The sequence below is a fragment of the Phalacrocorax carbo genome, chromosome 1 (assembly GCF_963921805.1).
Source record: "Phalacrocorax carbo chromosome 1, bPhaCar2.1, whole genome shotgun sequence".
Lineage (NCBI taxonomy): Eukaryota > Metazoa > Chordata > Aves > Suliformes > Phalacrocoracidae > Phalacrocorax > Phalacrocorax carbo.
The window spans coordinates 58,590,570-58,607,633 of record NC_087513.1 but is presented as its reverse complement, the minus strand read 5'-3'; the positions used below and the strand labels follow the sequence as shown (position 1 = coordinate 58,607,633).

At 42.5% G+C, this 17,064-nt stretch overlaps 1 protein-coding gene across 16 annotated transcripts in view; it reads right to left on the bottom strand.

Moving 5' to 3' along the window:
- Nucleotides 1–17,064, bottom strand: part of RBFOX2 (RNA binding fox-1 homolog 2) — a 174,315-nt gene that overhangs the window by 32,151 nt on the left and 125,100 nt on the right. For all 16 annotated transcript variants that reach the window (XR_010373506.1, XR_010373503.1, XR_010373512.1 and 13 more), the window contains one exon: nucleotides 5,479–5,532. Coding sequence is in view for 12 of the 16 variants with exons in the window: in XM_064455532.1 (XP_064311602.1) it covers nucleotides 5,479–5,532 (54 nt within the window). In the remaining 4 variants the exon portion in view is untranslated. The remainder of the gene's footprint in view (nucleotides 1–5,478; nucleotides 5,533–17,064) is intronic.

Sequence of the window (17,064 nt, the reverse complement as noted above, 5' to 3'; positions counted from 1 at the left end):
TAAAATAAAAAAAGAAAATAAAACCAAAGGAAACTAAACAGAGCCCCTTGAAATCCATGCATTGTTAACCCTTCATTTGTCACGGAGTTTAGACCAGTCACCTCAATAGCAGCGTCTTTGCCTTGTACCACTGGAGCATGCAGCCAGCAACCGGCCCTGCCATCATCTGCTGCTGTGCTCACTTTTAACCAAGTTTTGTAGGGGCTTTTTTCGATTTTATTTTATTTTATTTTATTCCTTATTTCCATAATAAGCAAACTTTTAGGAGCCTGGAAAAAAATGGCCAAGGAGACAGCAGTTTAGGCTACCTGTTTCCAAGGCATTTGGAAAGAGTAGGAGGGTTTCAGCTATAATCCACCTGAGATGAGCAGGACTGAATACACCAACAGAAACACAGCATGAAATTCAGAAACATATTATTGAAGTTACACACACAAATGCACACTTCAAATCTGTGAGGGAATTGGCGTAAACCAAGCTGCCACTATTTTCAGCAGCTCTTCCAGCTCCCCCCTGCCTGTGCCACACTTTGAGTGCGTTAAGGCATATATGCATAAAGCACCTGTCTGTGTACCTGTGCAAGCTGGTGAACCAGATGCAGAAATTAATCTGGCTAAAAAACCATAAATACATCTTCAAAAAAAACATGCAGGGCTGTTTTTAACCTGGATCATTTCATTGTGTTGCTGCCACTGCCAATCCTCCTGCAAAACTGAGGAGGGGGCAGAGGCCAGGAGCGAACGGCGGGAGCCTGGCCAGCACTGCTGCTCAACGCGAGCTTTGGGCTTCAGAGCCGCTCCAGCCAACTCAGGTCAGGGGTTTCACGGCCCCATGTTGTCCCCAGTTGTGTGCTCCTCCTCCTCCCCACAATCTATCTTGGATCTTACTGTGTGGTCTGTGAGTTCAACTAGCTAAACTGTCAGGCGACAAACTCGTTCCTCTCCCTCTCCCTGCTGTATCATTTTTTTGCTAATTTAGCACCCAGGATTCAACACTCTACACAGTGAAATGAGCATTACTGGGAAGGCACTCCCACAGGAGCAGTAAATCAGCTTATACTATCAACCGATCAACTTCAGCCTTAAATAAACCAGTTCAGTGTATGGACTAATTTAACTCATTAGTTTAGTACGGCACAGTTGAAGGCATAAAACTGTACCTCACTGAACTAGGATAAAGGGACGCAGGTCACGTCTCCTTCATACCACTGGCATTATAAAGGGATTTGGTGACCTGAGAAAGCTATGCTGGTCGCTGGTATTTAATTTGTTATTAAGCCTCTTTGTGTTAATAACACTATTTGTATTTCTGGCTCAACTGATGACATCTGAACAAGAATTATGAAAACAGAATTAAAATGAAAACAAGACCTCTAATTTGTTTTATGTAACAAGGGGTTGTATCTGTGCCACTTAGTGGAAACTAACTCCAGAACAAGAGCAGCTCAACTCAAAACACCTAATCCATTCAAAGAAGAAATAAATGCACATGCAAACGTACAGTCTCTTAGGTACACTTAGCAAAACCTAAACTCATATTCTTATCTCAACCTACAGTTAACTGCAAACAAAAACCGCCTAAGTGTTTCCACACAGCTTTCTGCACAAGGTTTTAATTAGCACAGGTTTACTTGCAGAACTCCACTCACTAACAGGTATAATTTCTTTGTGAGGACAAGATGTAAGGTACTATACAACTAATTTTTTAATCAAAAATGGAGCTTTTCTAGACACTTCAGTCCTGTACAAGAACTCAGAGACCTGAGTCTCCCAAGTAGAAGGCAGTGAAGGACATAAACTTACACGATCCTGAAACCACAAGCTTGCAATCTGCACTAATATGAACTCTCACCATTTGAAAACCTAAAAAAAATTCTACCTCTTCAAGCCAAGATTTTACTATGTGCTTACGCACTCTTGGTCTCTGAATGTCATCGAGGGCACATCTTGGAATGTCACATGGTACACAGCTGATGAGCAAAGAGCTTGGATTCCCTTCCCCTGCAGCTTTACGAATGCCACAGGGTACTCGTTACGCAGGCAGACTGCATTAATTCTGCAAATACATCCACTTGTTCGGTTCAGCACAACAGTACAAAAATATGCATCTAGAGGATGCATCTCCACTAACAAAAGGAGCAGGAATCCTCCCTCTCTCAACTTCCTCTGGAGGTGTTTTATTCACGGTTCAGTGAAGTGCATGGTGAACTGCAACCATGAGCACAATGCTATTTAAAGGTACTTACACGGGTCAGAACTAGAAATGTAATGGTAAACAGAACAAATGAAACAAACAGTTTCTTGGAAGCAAGCAAAAAACCAAACACATCAAGGGAAGACTGATGTCATTCTATTAAACAAGAATAAAACAAAATGAAATTCAAGGGATGCTTAAAGTTTCTGCTTGTTTCTCATATGTAGCAAAGCAACATCAGTGTGAAGTCTACCAGGGCCCATATAATCCCACTAAACAGATTGAATCTGGGCAGAAATTGAGTTAGGAAACAAGAATTCACATTGCTTGGAGAGGAGAATCAGCAAAACTAATTATTAACTGCCTCCTACTCTGCTGTGACACAGAAAGTCAAAAGAAACAACATTTCCTAAGCCAAATGCAAGAACCTGAGGTGCAAGGTAGCTGTGGCAGACACACGCTGCTCTCTCTTTCGCCACCAAACTTCCTAAACACACAGAGATGCTGAAGATGCAGCTAGTTTGATATAGCTCCCCAAGACTGTCAAAGAAAACTGCCTGGTCATCTCAGGTGGATTCAACAGGAAGAATGCAACCCACATGCTTCCTCCAGTCCCTCCTACCAACCAGCACTAGAGCGATCCCAGCAGAGATCTCCTGCCACAGCTCGGCAGGGACAAAGCGCTGCTCAACCCCATCGTACACTGGGCGGGAGCAAACCCAGTGCAGTTTGGGATTTACCACTGTACCTTTTAAATATTTACATAACATATACACAAAACCCTACAACCCTTAGGAACCCGGGGAAGGGAAGGGAGCATTGAGAACACAGCACAAGGCAGGCAGCAGGAGCATCTGCTTTCGGATTCCCAAGAGAGAGGAAGAGGAGAAGAAGAGAGAGAGGTTTCATATCATTAATTAGAATGGAAACCACAGGGCAGGAAAATGCATTCAGATTTTTTTTTTTTTCCTAAGGTGGAGGAAGAACCCAAGAGTGAGTGAGTGGCCTCCAGAAAGATCCATTTCCTTTGCTTCACCATCAGATCACCAAACTGCTGTTTTCCATTATTATGTGAATACCAGGTGCTTCGTGCAGCTACACCCCACTCAAACACTGGGGCCTCCCATTTTCATGCTAAGCAGGAATAATCTTGCATTCTTTTAAAAACAGGAATTATTTTGGGCAGAGAAGGATGCCGAGATACCACAAAATTGCTCTGGGTGTTGTCTCATTCTGTTCAGATTCTGCCCCATCCCTCACAAGGCTCTCAGTTTTGCCACTGCTTTTTGCTATAAGATGACAAAAAAAGCAGTAGAAAACTGCATGGTCAAGGACTGGAAGAACATGTCTTTGGATCGCTTTCTTTTTTCATATATTTGTTAAGGGTTCAGGATAAAACCCATCAAGGAACTCTTCAGCAATAATTTTTGTTTTAACTGAAAACCAGAAGCCTTGGGCTTTTAACAAGTGCGTGAGAAGGTACTTTTCAGTCATAAATCAAATCTTCACAGAAAGCCTCCAACGTTAGTGTTGCCTAGAAGGGAAAGGGCAGCCGTGGGCGTTTAATACAGGGCTGTATGGATGGGCGAAAGAGAGTAAAGTTCATGTGTGGAGAGGAAAACACTGTTCTGGAAAGCACAGGCAGTGGGGGATGAAGGATAGAGCTCACCACTTTGCCAGGCCAGTTATTTTTGTTCTTTCTTTTGCAATTACTTCCAAACAAGTAGGGATTTGATAGAGGCCAGAGGCTACTCCCAAAGCCAAATAGAAATAACTAAAATCAAGACTAATTCACAGATAGCTCTGGCCTATAAATATCACAAGAACAGCAGAGAGCAGAATAACTATTTACAAAGTCAGCATAGCTGATTGTTTTGGTAAGGCATATAGATTTTTATCCAGAAAAAGGGATATAAAACTAACTAATTCATATGGATGTTTACTTCTTCAGACTGTCTTACTTAAAAAAAAAAAACAAACAAAAAGCCAACAAAACCAAAACCATGGTATTAGGCACAAAGAATGAGAAAAGGGCTAACATTCACTTTTGTATACAGATCAACCGCTTTCTGGTTTCCAGCTAATACACAGACTGAAGAATTTCAAAATGCATCTTGGGCAGCATGGGTGGAAATTTGCAGAGGGTTCTGAACATGAACATACCCCGGAATATATGTTGAAGCAAAGAGGCCACCTTAAGACTGTGAACCTCAAATCCAAGCGAAAGGCATAGACTCTAAACCAAGACTGCTTAGCTGAATTGCAACTTCAAAGTCTCTTGTGTGCATGCACACATGTGCGCACACGTGCGTGGGGGGAGGAGGGAAATTTTTTTTTAATTGAAAATGGGAATCTTAGCATTGATTAAGTCAAGCAGAGTATAGACATGCACTGTGCAAGCTTCCCCCATAGAGCTTTGGCAATGCACCTCGCTCCTGACCTGCAAAACTCCCTGCTATTCCAGTGCTGAACCTCCTGGGCAGAGAGAGAATCACATCAATTTGTCATTGTGGTGATACTGGTTACGTGATGAGAACCAATTGCCAATTAGGACAAAGATCACTGAATCTCTCTGCAGCTGACCTGAGCAACATTTGAAATCTCATCTCCAGAAAAATGAATTACCATTAACCCCAACAAAAACTCCCTCTTAATATATCTGTAAGATGAAAATAGGTCTCTGAATGCAAATTCAGTGGGGAGAGGTCCACACGGGGCAGGGCAAGGGGAATGAGGATGCTCATTTTAAGCATCAAATATCTCAAACATGAAAGGTTGGTATCACAGAAGTGCTGAGTTAGTCTGCAAAATAGAGTAAATAAAATCCTTTCACATATGAGATATGACAGTTTCTTCTATAGAAGTATTTTAGTGCAACAAAAATGTTGTTGGGGGTGGGTGGATTAGGCTTTGTTCTTACAGTCTCCCCACCACACAAAGCTGTTGTACCTTATTCTGCCTTCCCCACAGGGCACCCATTGCTAGTGCAATGGGAACAGGTTGGTCTGAAGGCTCAAGTGACTGACTCCCTGTTTGTTCAAAAGGCTCGGAACCTGATCCCACATTACAGACAGGAGTGTCCAGGAGCATTTGTATATGCTGCCCAGAAATGACCATGCTCAGAGTCTGGAGTCAGAGGGAACAGGAGGCAGCCCCCAAAATAGCTTTTCCCTTCCCCCATCACACTAGTTCCTGCTGACCTCTACAGAGTATATTCTCTAGGCAACGAACTGCCTTTAACTCTGCAATCAAAACAAGAGAAACGGGTACAGAAACAGGACTTACCTTGGAGCCACGCTCATTAAAGATTATCTCTACATCAAGGATTTTGCCGAATTGCTGCAGAGAGACAAAGGGAAAAAAGATTTATTTTTGGCATCCCATTTTTCCTACCTTTTGGGGGCTGGCTTAGTGCATGAAGAAAGGTGAGAATATTTCCATTTCTAGCATACAGGCAAAGGCATAAAATCCCAGTGACATGACCCAATTCTCTTGGGTTAGGACATGCAGCTCCTCTTGGTCACAGACCCTGGTTTTCTCAAAAAAGTCTAAAGGAAGAATAACAAACTCAAGAAGAGTTTTAGGGATGGCTTTTGAGGTGGTTTTTCTTTTCCCCCTTTTAATCTAAACAAGTCTTTCTTCCCTCATTCTACTATTTCACCTCAGACATGGTTATATGATTTCATCTCGGACATCTAACAACATTTCTCAAATGTAATTCAGCATTTCATCTTCCTCCTGAAGCAGCTATCACAAAGAGAAACTTAACAGTGATTATGTTTTTCTGGAGGAGACAGTCACATAGGACTCCCAACCTCAGGGATTCCAAACCCTAAATCTCCTTTCCTCTCTCCCCTGCCCTTAATTTCCTAAACTCCAAGCCTTCAAAACAATTGATGGCAGATTCAGAAAACAGGAAAATGGCCAGCCCCTAACAGTTTGCTTTTCAGAAAATATCATTTTACTTCAACCGGTGACATACAGGCTGTTGATAGCAGGTTGACGATAACCCATGCAACTTTATGATGTACGATACAACTCTGACCTCTGCCTCAGCCTGGAGACCCTGAGGAGAGCAGGGCCCCACTACTAGGCACTGTTTCAACAAGTGGTTCCAAAGAGCTCCCTACTTAGCGCAGATTAAAAATGGGAAACGAGATCTACGAACTAGAAAGGAGATTTACTACACTCTGTGGAACCATATACGGATCACATACTTCACCTTGGAATGTATTAAAATATTTTTACTGAACTGGTCAGATTCAAACCTATAGTAACCTATAGGTAAAAGCATCACCACTTCAACAGAGCCCTGCGATACTCTGTCTTCTAGAAGTGTCAAATGTTATCTTTCCAAACTGGAGGTCTGCTCTCCAGAAAGACAAGTCTAAGATCTCATTTTCAGGAGTGTATATACAGAGCAGTCCTCATTCTAGAGAGGCACTCAGGCAATTGCTATGTCTGACCATTTTTCCTACCCCGTTATTTACAAAAGCTTCCGTCAACATGGTTTTGATCTCACTGCTTGCAGAAGATTTAAAGGTGGTAGCAAATTAAGGAAGGGTCAACAAGAAAGGATGGTTTCACAATTCGGAAAGATGATGAACACAGCCTCCGGGCACTGGGACACTCTCCACTTTGCCACAGTGCTCTTAATGTAATATTTGCCATTTTTTAAAAAAAATAACCTTTCTATTCAGAGTCAAATGGGTATAATGCTCATTTTGTGGGTGCCCTGCTTGAAAGACTCGTGGCCAGATTTGCAAACATGGAACATCTACAACAGCGAGCCATAATGACTAAGGAGAAGTTCTGAATATGTAAAGTAATAAAAAGCTATTAAGTCCCTTGAACAAGTATTCCACAACTGTCTTTAAGCAAACAAAATGCTTCCAACAATTTTAGCAATAGTTTCTGTCTGCTTCCATTCTCCATTCTTAAAAAGGAGATAGTTGTATTCTTTTATGAATTTTGGTTCACAGATGTTGTTTTTACTGTTCTATTGTTTAAGGACAATACTCGATCTTCTATTCATCCTAAGAACAATTGAATTCACAATATCCCATGTTACACAAAGTTTGAATAATGCTAATGTAAACATGCATCTTCCTTGAAACCTCAACATCTCAACAGCTTAGGCTTGATCCACGCTGGATCCTCTTTTGACCACTGCTGTGCCAATCACAGCTAAAATACATTTTCTATTTCTATCCCACACTTGGTGTGGGCTTATCTATAAAGGAGATTAGCTGTTGATTGCTTTTTGTTGTCTTTGTTGCATATGGCTTGGGCACGGCCATGAAAGAAATCAGTCATGATTGCTTTCTTGGTAGACTATTTCAGTGTTGTTACACGACAGGGGCCGAACCAATTTAACAGCTCGCAGCTGCTGAAGGGCTGCCCCTGCTCCCTTGTCCCTCCTTGTCTGGTCTCACCATCTTCCTAAAGCTGGCCCGTTTTCATTCTCACCTGTAGAAAAACTGATACAGCTCACCAATCCTGCGAAAAACTAGCCCAACAAAAGGAATAAATACAAAGTTTCTGACAAGTTAATGATCTGAAGTGGCTCAAAGGGTCAGGTGAGCATTAGGGCTCTGAGAAGCAAGGAGGAGTGGAAAGTAGCACACCCTGCCCGAGAACAGGGTCTGCCCCTGCCACATCAGCTCAGCTGCCTAGCCTTACCACACATGCTGAAACAGCCAGGCTCTCGATAAATGCAAATGCCAAAATTATTTTCAGAATCTTCAAAGCCATCAAAAATCACAATTTTCTACCTCATTAGGATCATCTTGAAAGAGAACAAACTGTGCAGCTTCTGGTGCACAGTTATGCCCTGCCATCTTCCCCTTTCTCCACACCCAGCTGGGCCTGGATCCTTGGATATTACTGCCAGCGCTGCCCGCCAGCCCCATTCGGCTGAGCTCACCATGCAGGGTTTCCACACCAACAGGAAATCCTGTCTTGTGTGTTAAATTTCTTGTGGCTGACTAAAAGCTGGCTGTAATGCTGAATGCAAGTGGTCTCACCTAGCTCCATGAGATGTGTCAGGGATGCCTCCTTGCCCTGTAGATGAAGGATGTATGTGATTTCCTGGACAACAGAATTAAGATCACCAAATCCTGTGGTTGCAGCAAGCACAGGCTTGATGTTTACTGCAGTGGGCTACATCCACCCATGCAAACTGTCCCAATCTCTTTTCTACCTAGGAACTGTGGGTGTTTGAAGAGGCAGAAGAGAAGGACCTGCCTGCGAGAGAAGGAATAGAGAGAACAGGGGCTAACTGCTGAACTGAGGTTTGGAGGGGAGGAGCTTCCTGCTCCATGAAATTCCCTGGAGGAAAGCAGCATGGCTGAGAGGCAGGAGGACGTGTGTTGGACTCTTCAAGACTCTGCTGCAGCTGTTGCCACAGCGGCTCTGACAGCTCCTAACACCACAGCTCTTGTCCTCACTGCCGCAACGGACACCGCAGGTCCAGCACTGGAGGCACTTATTTTTGGTAGCATGCCAGAATTTTCCTGAAGAATGGAAGCAGGAAAAAAGAACTAGTTCATTTTAACAGTTTATCTCTCCTTCAAAGCTGAATCTAATTTAGTGGAACATAGAAAGGCACTTTGTTCTCTGATGGTCCTTCCCCTACCAAATGTCAATAGCCTACTGCAAATAATGGAAGTTTTAAGAGCTCCTTAGTGAAAGGTCACAATTTTTGTATGGAAAATGCTAGGCCGTCTAAATACAAGGGTCAACACCATATGCCCCCACAGTAATTTTTTAAAATCATGTATACAGGCATGTTTGTATTTTCCAGCAGACAGAGGGTCTGGCCAAATAAAACAAGACACATGCTTAGGTCATCCATGAGAACCAATCCTCTAATCTCTAACCTTGAAGACACGAATAACTGTGCTCACAGACCTGATTTGTTCACTCAAGACTACCAAGAACTTCTACTTACAACCCTGCACAGCAGCTGGGGGAGAAAAATTCTCAGCAGAGCTCACAGCCTCTGAAAAAGTCATTGCAAGACTACACATCTCAAGTGCTCCCCACTGTGACTTAAAAAGCTTACTGTGTGACCAAGAAGCCAGCATCCCTCATCACACGTCAGGCTGCATAAGAAGCCTCCTCCAAGAACTGCACATGTATACGCCATATGATGGCTAGATATATATACACACACACACACACGCTTCCAGTCATGCCACGGCATAGGAGCTACAGGATCTTGTTTTATCTTTGTGCTCCATTCCCTGAAGTGACCCTGTACCAGCTTTTAGTTATTTTTCTGTAAAGCAGGTAAATGAGAATCATCTCCTCTACAGTGGTAGCAGGGGCTCTTGGAAATCACAGCTTTAAGAGGCATAAAGATATTAACAGACATCAGCCATGACCAGAACCCAATTTGCTTGCTTGAACATGATGTACCTTATCATAGATGCAAGGGCATTGTGCAAGAAAAGGTATATGCATGCTGTGTGCTTCTTTCCACCCAGATGACATGAAGGCAGCAGATTTTTCCAGCAGAGGATGTAACTACATTACATATAATAAATTTGAGAGTTCTGGCACCAGAGAGCTTTTGCCTTCCAAGGCACTGACAGTTTGGTAGGGCCCCTCCTGTATGCTGTTCCAGCTGGCCCTGCCTCCTCTCTCTGTCTAGAGCTTTCAAAAACAGCTCCAAAAACGTGCCAGACAAATAACTTAACCCTAAAGATGCAAACAACAGGGAGTACAAGGCAAATTCTCTAGAAAACACAGAACAACAAAAGGTAATGTGAGACACCATGTGACAACCTCACATCCCTGCAAGAGAACTCTGTATGCCCAAGCAGCTTTGCACTGGCCCTACAAAATTCCCTTAGAGACAAGTGCAGTGAACTATCTAAACCTTGAAGGCGACAAACAGTCCATTCTCAAACATGGCCAAAATTCAAAATAGCCAGAAAACCAATCTACTGTGCAAGAAACCATTTCAGGTCCTCAGGGGCTTGAAGTGTGTGAGCAAGAGCATTTCCTATGCAGGATAGTTCCATGCTGCAGAGAGCATCCTACCCATGCTCCCAGCTACATGGGATATACTTTCAGCTGAGAACAGCTGGCTCCATTGTGGCGTGTATTAGTCAGTGCCTAGTTATGGCAGCCCGGGGCCTGCCAGAGCTACGCTGCTATCAGTACATGAGCTTCCTCACCTAGAGTTGGGTCACATCTCTTCAAAATAGTGAGTCCAACCCTGCTACAACCAACCTTGTTCAGCCAAGCTGCACCAGTATGCTTTGCTGACAGGAAGATGGAAGCATCAAGGATTTAAACCAAAGCGTTACCATAGTTTACCAATTGAACAGACAGTATACAAGCACCAACAAGCCCTTATTAGGGTTGACCTGATGCCCAACAAAACACATGTTTTCTAAGAAACCAGACTTTAAAAGGAAGCCACACAGCGAGCACAGATTTTTAACAGTATTTACAGACCACAGTCATCCCAGCAAACAAAGTGACGAGGAACATAATTTCTCAGTCATTTTTAATCCTCTGACTCACAAATAAAAGATTTTCACACAAACCAGTGAGATGGGGGTGAACAGTACCACAGGGTAGTGTTCCAGAGATCTTAACACCAGTCCAGCTTCCTGATCTACACTTTCAGCTCCTTGTTCCTGCCTTGCACCGTCTGCAGAGGTGTGACTGCACTGTTACTTGGCATGGAAAAGGTACTTGGACCCATGCCCACAAAAGCAGCATACATTCAAATCTCAATTTGAGAGGACTCAAGACATGTAGACCAAATCCATATAAAACTGGGTTATAAAAGACAACTCCATGTAATTTTACCCAGGCCCTTTATTCAAGTAAATCCAGGTACAGCACGGCACTGCTTCCTAAATTACATTCAGCCCAGTCTCACTGCAGACTCTTCTAGTAACTCGTATGAAAACCTAAACAAATCTTAGATAAATGTATGATCCAGTCATCGCTGTCTTCCACCAGATGGTCACTACGGAAGTTTTTATGTCCTATGGCATCAGCACATAGCTTTTGCAGATCAAGACAGACAGTACAACAGCTGCTGACAGCTGAAGTACCGTGGCCCCCAGCGTATGCACGCAGACAAACCAGAATGCTCAAGTAGCACTGAGCACACCAGTTCTTTGCAAAAGGTGATTCCAGAAATTGCCCTTGTGAAACATATCAGTATAAACAGCAGCGCCTCTTCTAACTCTAACCAACATCAGGAGGAACAAAGTCCTGCCCCATGACAGGGCTGGAGCTCTCTCTTATTGCAGGAAGAGCTTGAAAACAAGAATTGTCACAAAGAGGCCACCTTGTGTCAGAACATTTGTTCTCCAGTACTGGCATGTAGGACTTGTTACCTGTGATCCGTGGCCATCAGTACTATCCAGAGATGAAAAAACTAAAATACATCTTGATATCCAGAAGACAGGATTTCCTCCTTCAGATGTCCAATCCACTCAGAAAGCAGAGTCCCTTTCAGCAATTTTCCTACCGCTGTACTTCAGGCCTTGCTGCATCAACACCTGTAGGTCAGTGCTTCTTGGTCTATCGTTTATTTACCTACTTACCTTGATGCCAAATGAGTAGTTTTCTGCCATTGACAATAGTTGTGTATCATGAATTACTTGTGTATTTAAATTTATTTACTGGCAAATACAGACTTGAAATTCTACCAAATTCTTGGTGAGAAAGAGCTGTAGTCTAGCTTGTTATTGTTGTAGCCTTGAACTAGAGGCTCATGGAGGTGTTTTGCACTCTTGACACCAGAATGAAACTGGATGAGAAATTATATCCACTGAGGTATTTTAGGAAGTGCAAAGTGCCAAAATGTTTCCCCAGTGGCTGAGATCTGAAGGCTACAATAGCTTCCAAAAATATCTGAGCTCCCAGAGCTGTGCTGTTTGGGTCATACAAGGCAGTGGTCTACCAAAAACATGCACCATAGAGATATGAATTATGCTTAGAGAAGGAAAAGGGTAACAACATCGCCTGCCTTAAAATCCAATGTTAAAAAAGGAGCTACCATTCTGTCACCTTTAATAAATTAAGTTATTAATAACTTCATTAAGTGAAATTATTAAATGTGACAGAATGGTCACCTTCATATAAAACAGCTATGCATTATTATTCCTATAGCTGATAATGCACAAAACCCCTTTATGCACTGGGCTGATGATGTTCCCCACCAGAAGCAGTTAAGGGCCTACAAATAGCAGCCGTGGAGTGAGCAGGTTTTTAAGAAAAGGCAATGTCTCCATCAGAAGCCAGAGCCTGAGGGAATTCACACCCTGTACTGAGCTATCCCACCTTCACCTGCAATCATCATCAACATAGTCCTTATTTTTATCTTACACATCTCCTTTTCTAAAAATAGTTGAAGATTCTTGAGAAACATAAATTCTGAGAAACATCAATTCTGACTCCTCATACTGTTACTCTCACAACAGATAAGAAGGATTTAGTGCACAGACACCCATATGAACTTCCAAAACGATCCACTTTGCTTGTTTTTGTGGAGGGAGTTTGTGATTCAGCCTGAGAACAGATGGATTTTCCTCTTGCAGGCAGCTCAACCCAGCCATCATCTTCCCCAGGAGACTCTGAAGTCCATCTGACTCTGAAGTCCAGAACTGACCAGACTATCCTGGCCAGTTTTATACTGGGAGGAAAACTGCTTCTTGAAGCCTAAGAGGGAAAGACTGAGGCAGTCAGCCATGGGGTACAAGCACAGACACTATCATAGCACAAAGCTGAAAGGACTGGAAACATGTTGAGGGAAACATGAGCTTTTCTTCTGCATACATAGTCCAGTAAGGAAGGGGACAGCCTATCTGCACTTAAGACGACTACTACCATCATGTTGGAGTCTTTACACACACTAGCTGAAAAATGTCCCTCAAAAACTGGGTAATAAGATTTTTGAAAAAGAGTTGCCAACTTGTTTTTGACACTGATGGCAACTCTTCTACTCCCTGGTAAGTTGTTCCATTATTTAAATTATGCTAAATGATTATGATTTTTTCTCTTATTTCAATGTTAATTGTGTTAAATCTCAGCTTTCAACTGGAAAAATCTTATTATTACTGTAAACAAGACCTAAAAGCCCTATTAGTAGGTATCATCCACACATAAGCACCTGTACGGAACTTGTCATCTCCCAACCTCTCTTTAATAAGCTGAGTAAATCATGTACCCAACACCTTACACAGTTTAAAAGCCGCTCATCTGCCAAGCTCTGGAGTGGTTTTTTTTGTTCTTAAACTGATCTCAGAACTGAAGAAAATTACGCAGTCAGGCTTCAGCTTTCAACATGAGTGAGATCACATCCCTCCTTCACCCTGACACCACCCTTTGCATTGCGACTATCTTCAACAGTCACTAGTACTCTCCCAAATCTGTGTTTCCTAAAGAAAGCTTTCCATCCTAAAAGCACAGCCCAGTTCCCACATACTCAGTACTCTGCACTGAGCTGCATCAAACACTTTTTTGTTGGATTTATTGTCAGTTGACCAGGTATTTCAAGTCATTCTCTAACAGTAACCTTATCTTTCTCTTTCCTCCTCCTCAAACAGTTTTTCATCCGCAAACCTTACTGGCAAGGTTTTAATAGTACTGTCTCCATGGGTTGATACAGATGCTGTACAGGACTGTGACTGAAACAGGTCCCTGGAAAAACAAACACCAGAAACAGTCTTGATTACTGATGTCTCCCCAGTTACTTTTTTTTATTATCTATCTTTAAATGAGGTTTTAAATCCCTCTAATGTGTATTGTGTTGATTTAAGTGTTCTTTTTCTTTAAAAAAAGGCAAAATTGGTCACTTGGATGAATTCAATTGGTTAAGCAATGTTTAACTGTATCAGTATTGCTTTGTACAATCTTGTCAAAATAGACTGGACAGTATTTGTCCTAAAAGATGTCTATTACATTTTACAAAGTCACACTGAATAGACACTAAACGATTTCTTCATATTCTAATGGTTTTTTTAGCATTCCAAATTTATTCTTATCTTAGATCAACATATGGATAATCAGTCTGTAGCTCTTTGGGTCACCCCTTTCCATTTTTTAATAGTGAATCCTGGTGGGCAGCACTCCAGCCTCCTGCAGCTTCCCTAGCTTACAAGAACTGGCTAAAAATTAACAGAGCTCCTTGCTTTGGCTATTATCTTGGAACATACCTTGTCTAGATCTGCTGAGTATTAGGGAGCACTGTGTCATCCTCCTTTGTTATAAATTACATACAAAACCAGATACGGTACAAATATCTCCTGTTACATCATAAACACAGCAAGCTGGGGTTTTTTGATGGTCTTTGTTTGGTGTTTTTGGTTTCATTAGGATTTTTTTCCCCCAGAAACACACATCTCTCCTAATTTTATATTGGACCTACACCTAGATCTTCTCTCTTTGCATATAGAAGATTGATGCCCTCTCTGAACCTACATCACCAGTATCTCCATGATTAGCACATTTCCTTCCTCACCTGCTTCTTTAAGTTTACATTTATATTCACTGACATTTACTTCCTCCTCCTCTTCATCCTCCCTGCCCCACTGTGTTTTATTAACACAGTTTCAGTGACTGTGGAATCAAGCCTTTTTGACCATCAGTATGATTTTGGTGAATACTTTATAGATTCCATTAATACTTCCCTTTTAAAGGTACCTTCCTGGACAGTTATCCTGCCAATTGTTTAAACTCGAAGAAACAGACTCTTCCAAAGCTCCTTACATCACTGCCTGATGCCATATTCTGTTTGCACAAAGTAAATACAGACAAATAACAATCACTGGTACCTAAGCAACCGTGGGATTTCAGGTCAGCTATTAACTCTTCTTTATCTGCTAGAACAAGGTCAACTATTGATTTATTCCACAGTGGGTGCAGAACTGTGTGCATTAAAAAATGACCTATTCCTTCTAGAAGCTTTCTGGAAGTCTTTTTATTGGCATCATGAAATGTCAAGTAAATATTACCTGTTTTAAGCAGACTACTTTATTTGCCTCCCTATAAGAAGCATATACATAAGGAAATGTTTGTTCCATTCTTGAGGATATCTTAGGGACCTGTTAGAAACACCCAATAGGTGAGAGATGGTTTGAAACCCAAATAACTTGAATTTGTCAGGAAATCCTTATGTCTGCACTCTCACAAATTGTGAAGGTTTAGAAAGCTTTGTGTGATTTCCATTTAATTGCACATGAGACAACACAATTGAAGTCCACCTCTACTTCAGTCTGGACAAAAGCATTGGCTAATGCTCTGTGCCCCAGGACTGGGCTGACCTCTCACATGCTGTTGCATCCTCAGGGGACTTCTTTACTCCCTCCCTACCATCACATTTATTTCTTCCTCCACGGCTTTGCTGTCTACCCAATTCCTCTCTTTGTACCGTAGCTTGGGAAAATCACTCCAGGCAAGGATTTTGAGTCGCTCAGATATGACATTGAGGAGACGTGACCTGACACACAGAAGGGAGAGGGAGAAGATGGGGGTTACAAGGTAGCCACAGCCAAAGACTCAGACAACTATGAGTCCCCTGTAGGAGAAAGGGTAGGTTTCAGTGAGTCACCCAAGGGAAAGCATCTCGATCCTGAAAAAGAAATAGGAGTGATGAGTACAGAGGGAGAAACGCTCTCCTGCTTGAGGCTCTGAGCATGCTGAGAGAAGCAGCAGTGAGAGATAAAGGGCCAGGTGAACTAACCAAAGTTTGATAGGGAATATATCACTTATCCCCATTAAAAATCACAACACTGTGCTGGAACCCAAGATGATGTCTAATGAAAAAATAAACCAACAAAAAATAACTTAGGGAATATCAGAAACCAACTCATATAGTGTATTTCCTTGTCCCTTCTATGTACAACCATTTGGGTCCAAAAAAAACAATGGGGAAACCTTAATGCAAGCAGTTAGGCTACATTTTCTACAAGTCACTTCTCAGCACAGCAGTTCATTCGCATTTCCTGGGTGTTCTCACCTACAAAGCAGAGGTAAGAGTCACCAGAACAGGGGTGTTCTCGTCATTTCTGTTTCATCCACATCCCCCCACACCAGGAGCACAGGGAGGAACAGCATCAAGATGAATGAGCATGAAAGGGGCCAGTCGTCAAGCCAGGCACTGGTCTCAAGGGATGGGGCAGCAGCAACATGGAACAGTTTATGTAAGCGATGCAGCTCCCGGGAGAGGGGAGCAGCAGTAGCACAGAGCAGGACGTGCTAAATACAGATTGTAGCAGGTGGTCCAAGAACTGGCTGTGATTTCAGCAACCGGTTTATCCAAACCGGATGGAACTGCCTACCTCACAGCCCTGCAACAGCAAAAAGCAAGCTAAAAAACACAAAAGCAGAACAGGCAACTGAGAAGATTCAGCAATCACAGATTGCCAGGAGATGAGTTTCACCCTGAAAACATTCCCACGGATGTCAAGAGTGTGACAATCTAAAGTATGAACAACACAGAAACAAACCCAGACCTCTTGCAACAGAATCGTAGTTTTGGCTAGGACCAGAGGTCAGAGGTCATTTGGTACAACCCCTGCTCAAAGCAGGTCTACTGAGATCTGGTTGGCCAGGCTGTGTCCAGTCAAGTCAGATTCCTTCAAGGAACTTGAGTTTGTCATCTCTCATCCCACCATTACACACAAGCAAAAAGAATCTGGCTACACCTTTTCTGTATCCTCTGATCAGGTAGTTGCAGACAACAAAAATATCCCTCCTCTGGATTCTCTTCTCAAAGCTGAACAGGCCCAGCGCTCAGACTCTGGTCACATGCCATGTTCTGCAGCATCCTGACCACCTTAGTGGTGCCCATGGGGCTTGCTCCAGTATCTCACTTAGACGAAGTGCACTTCTTGC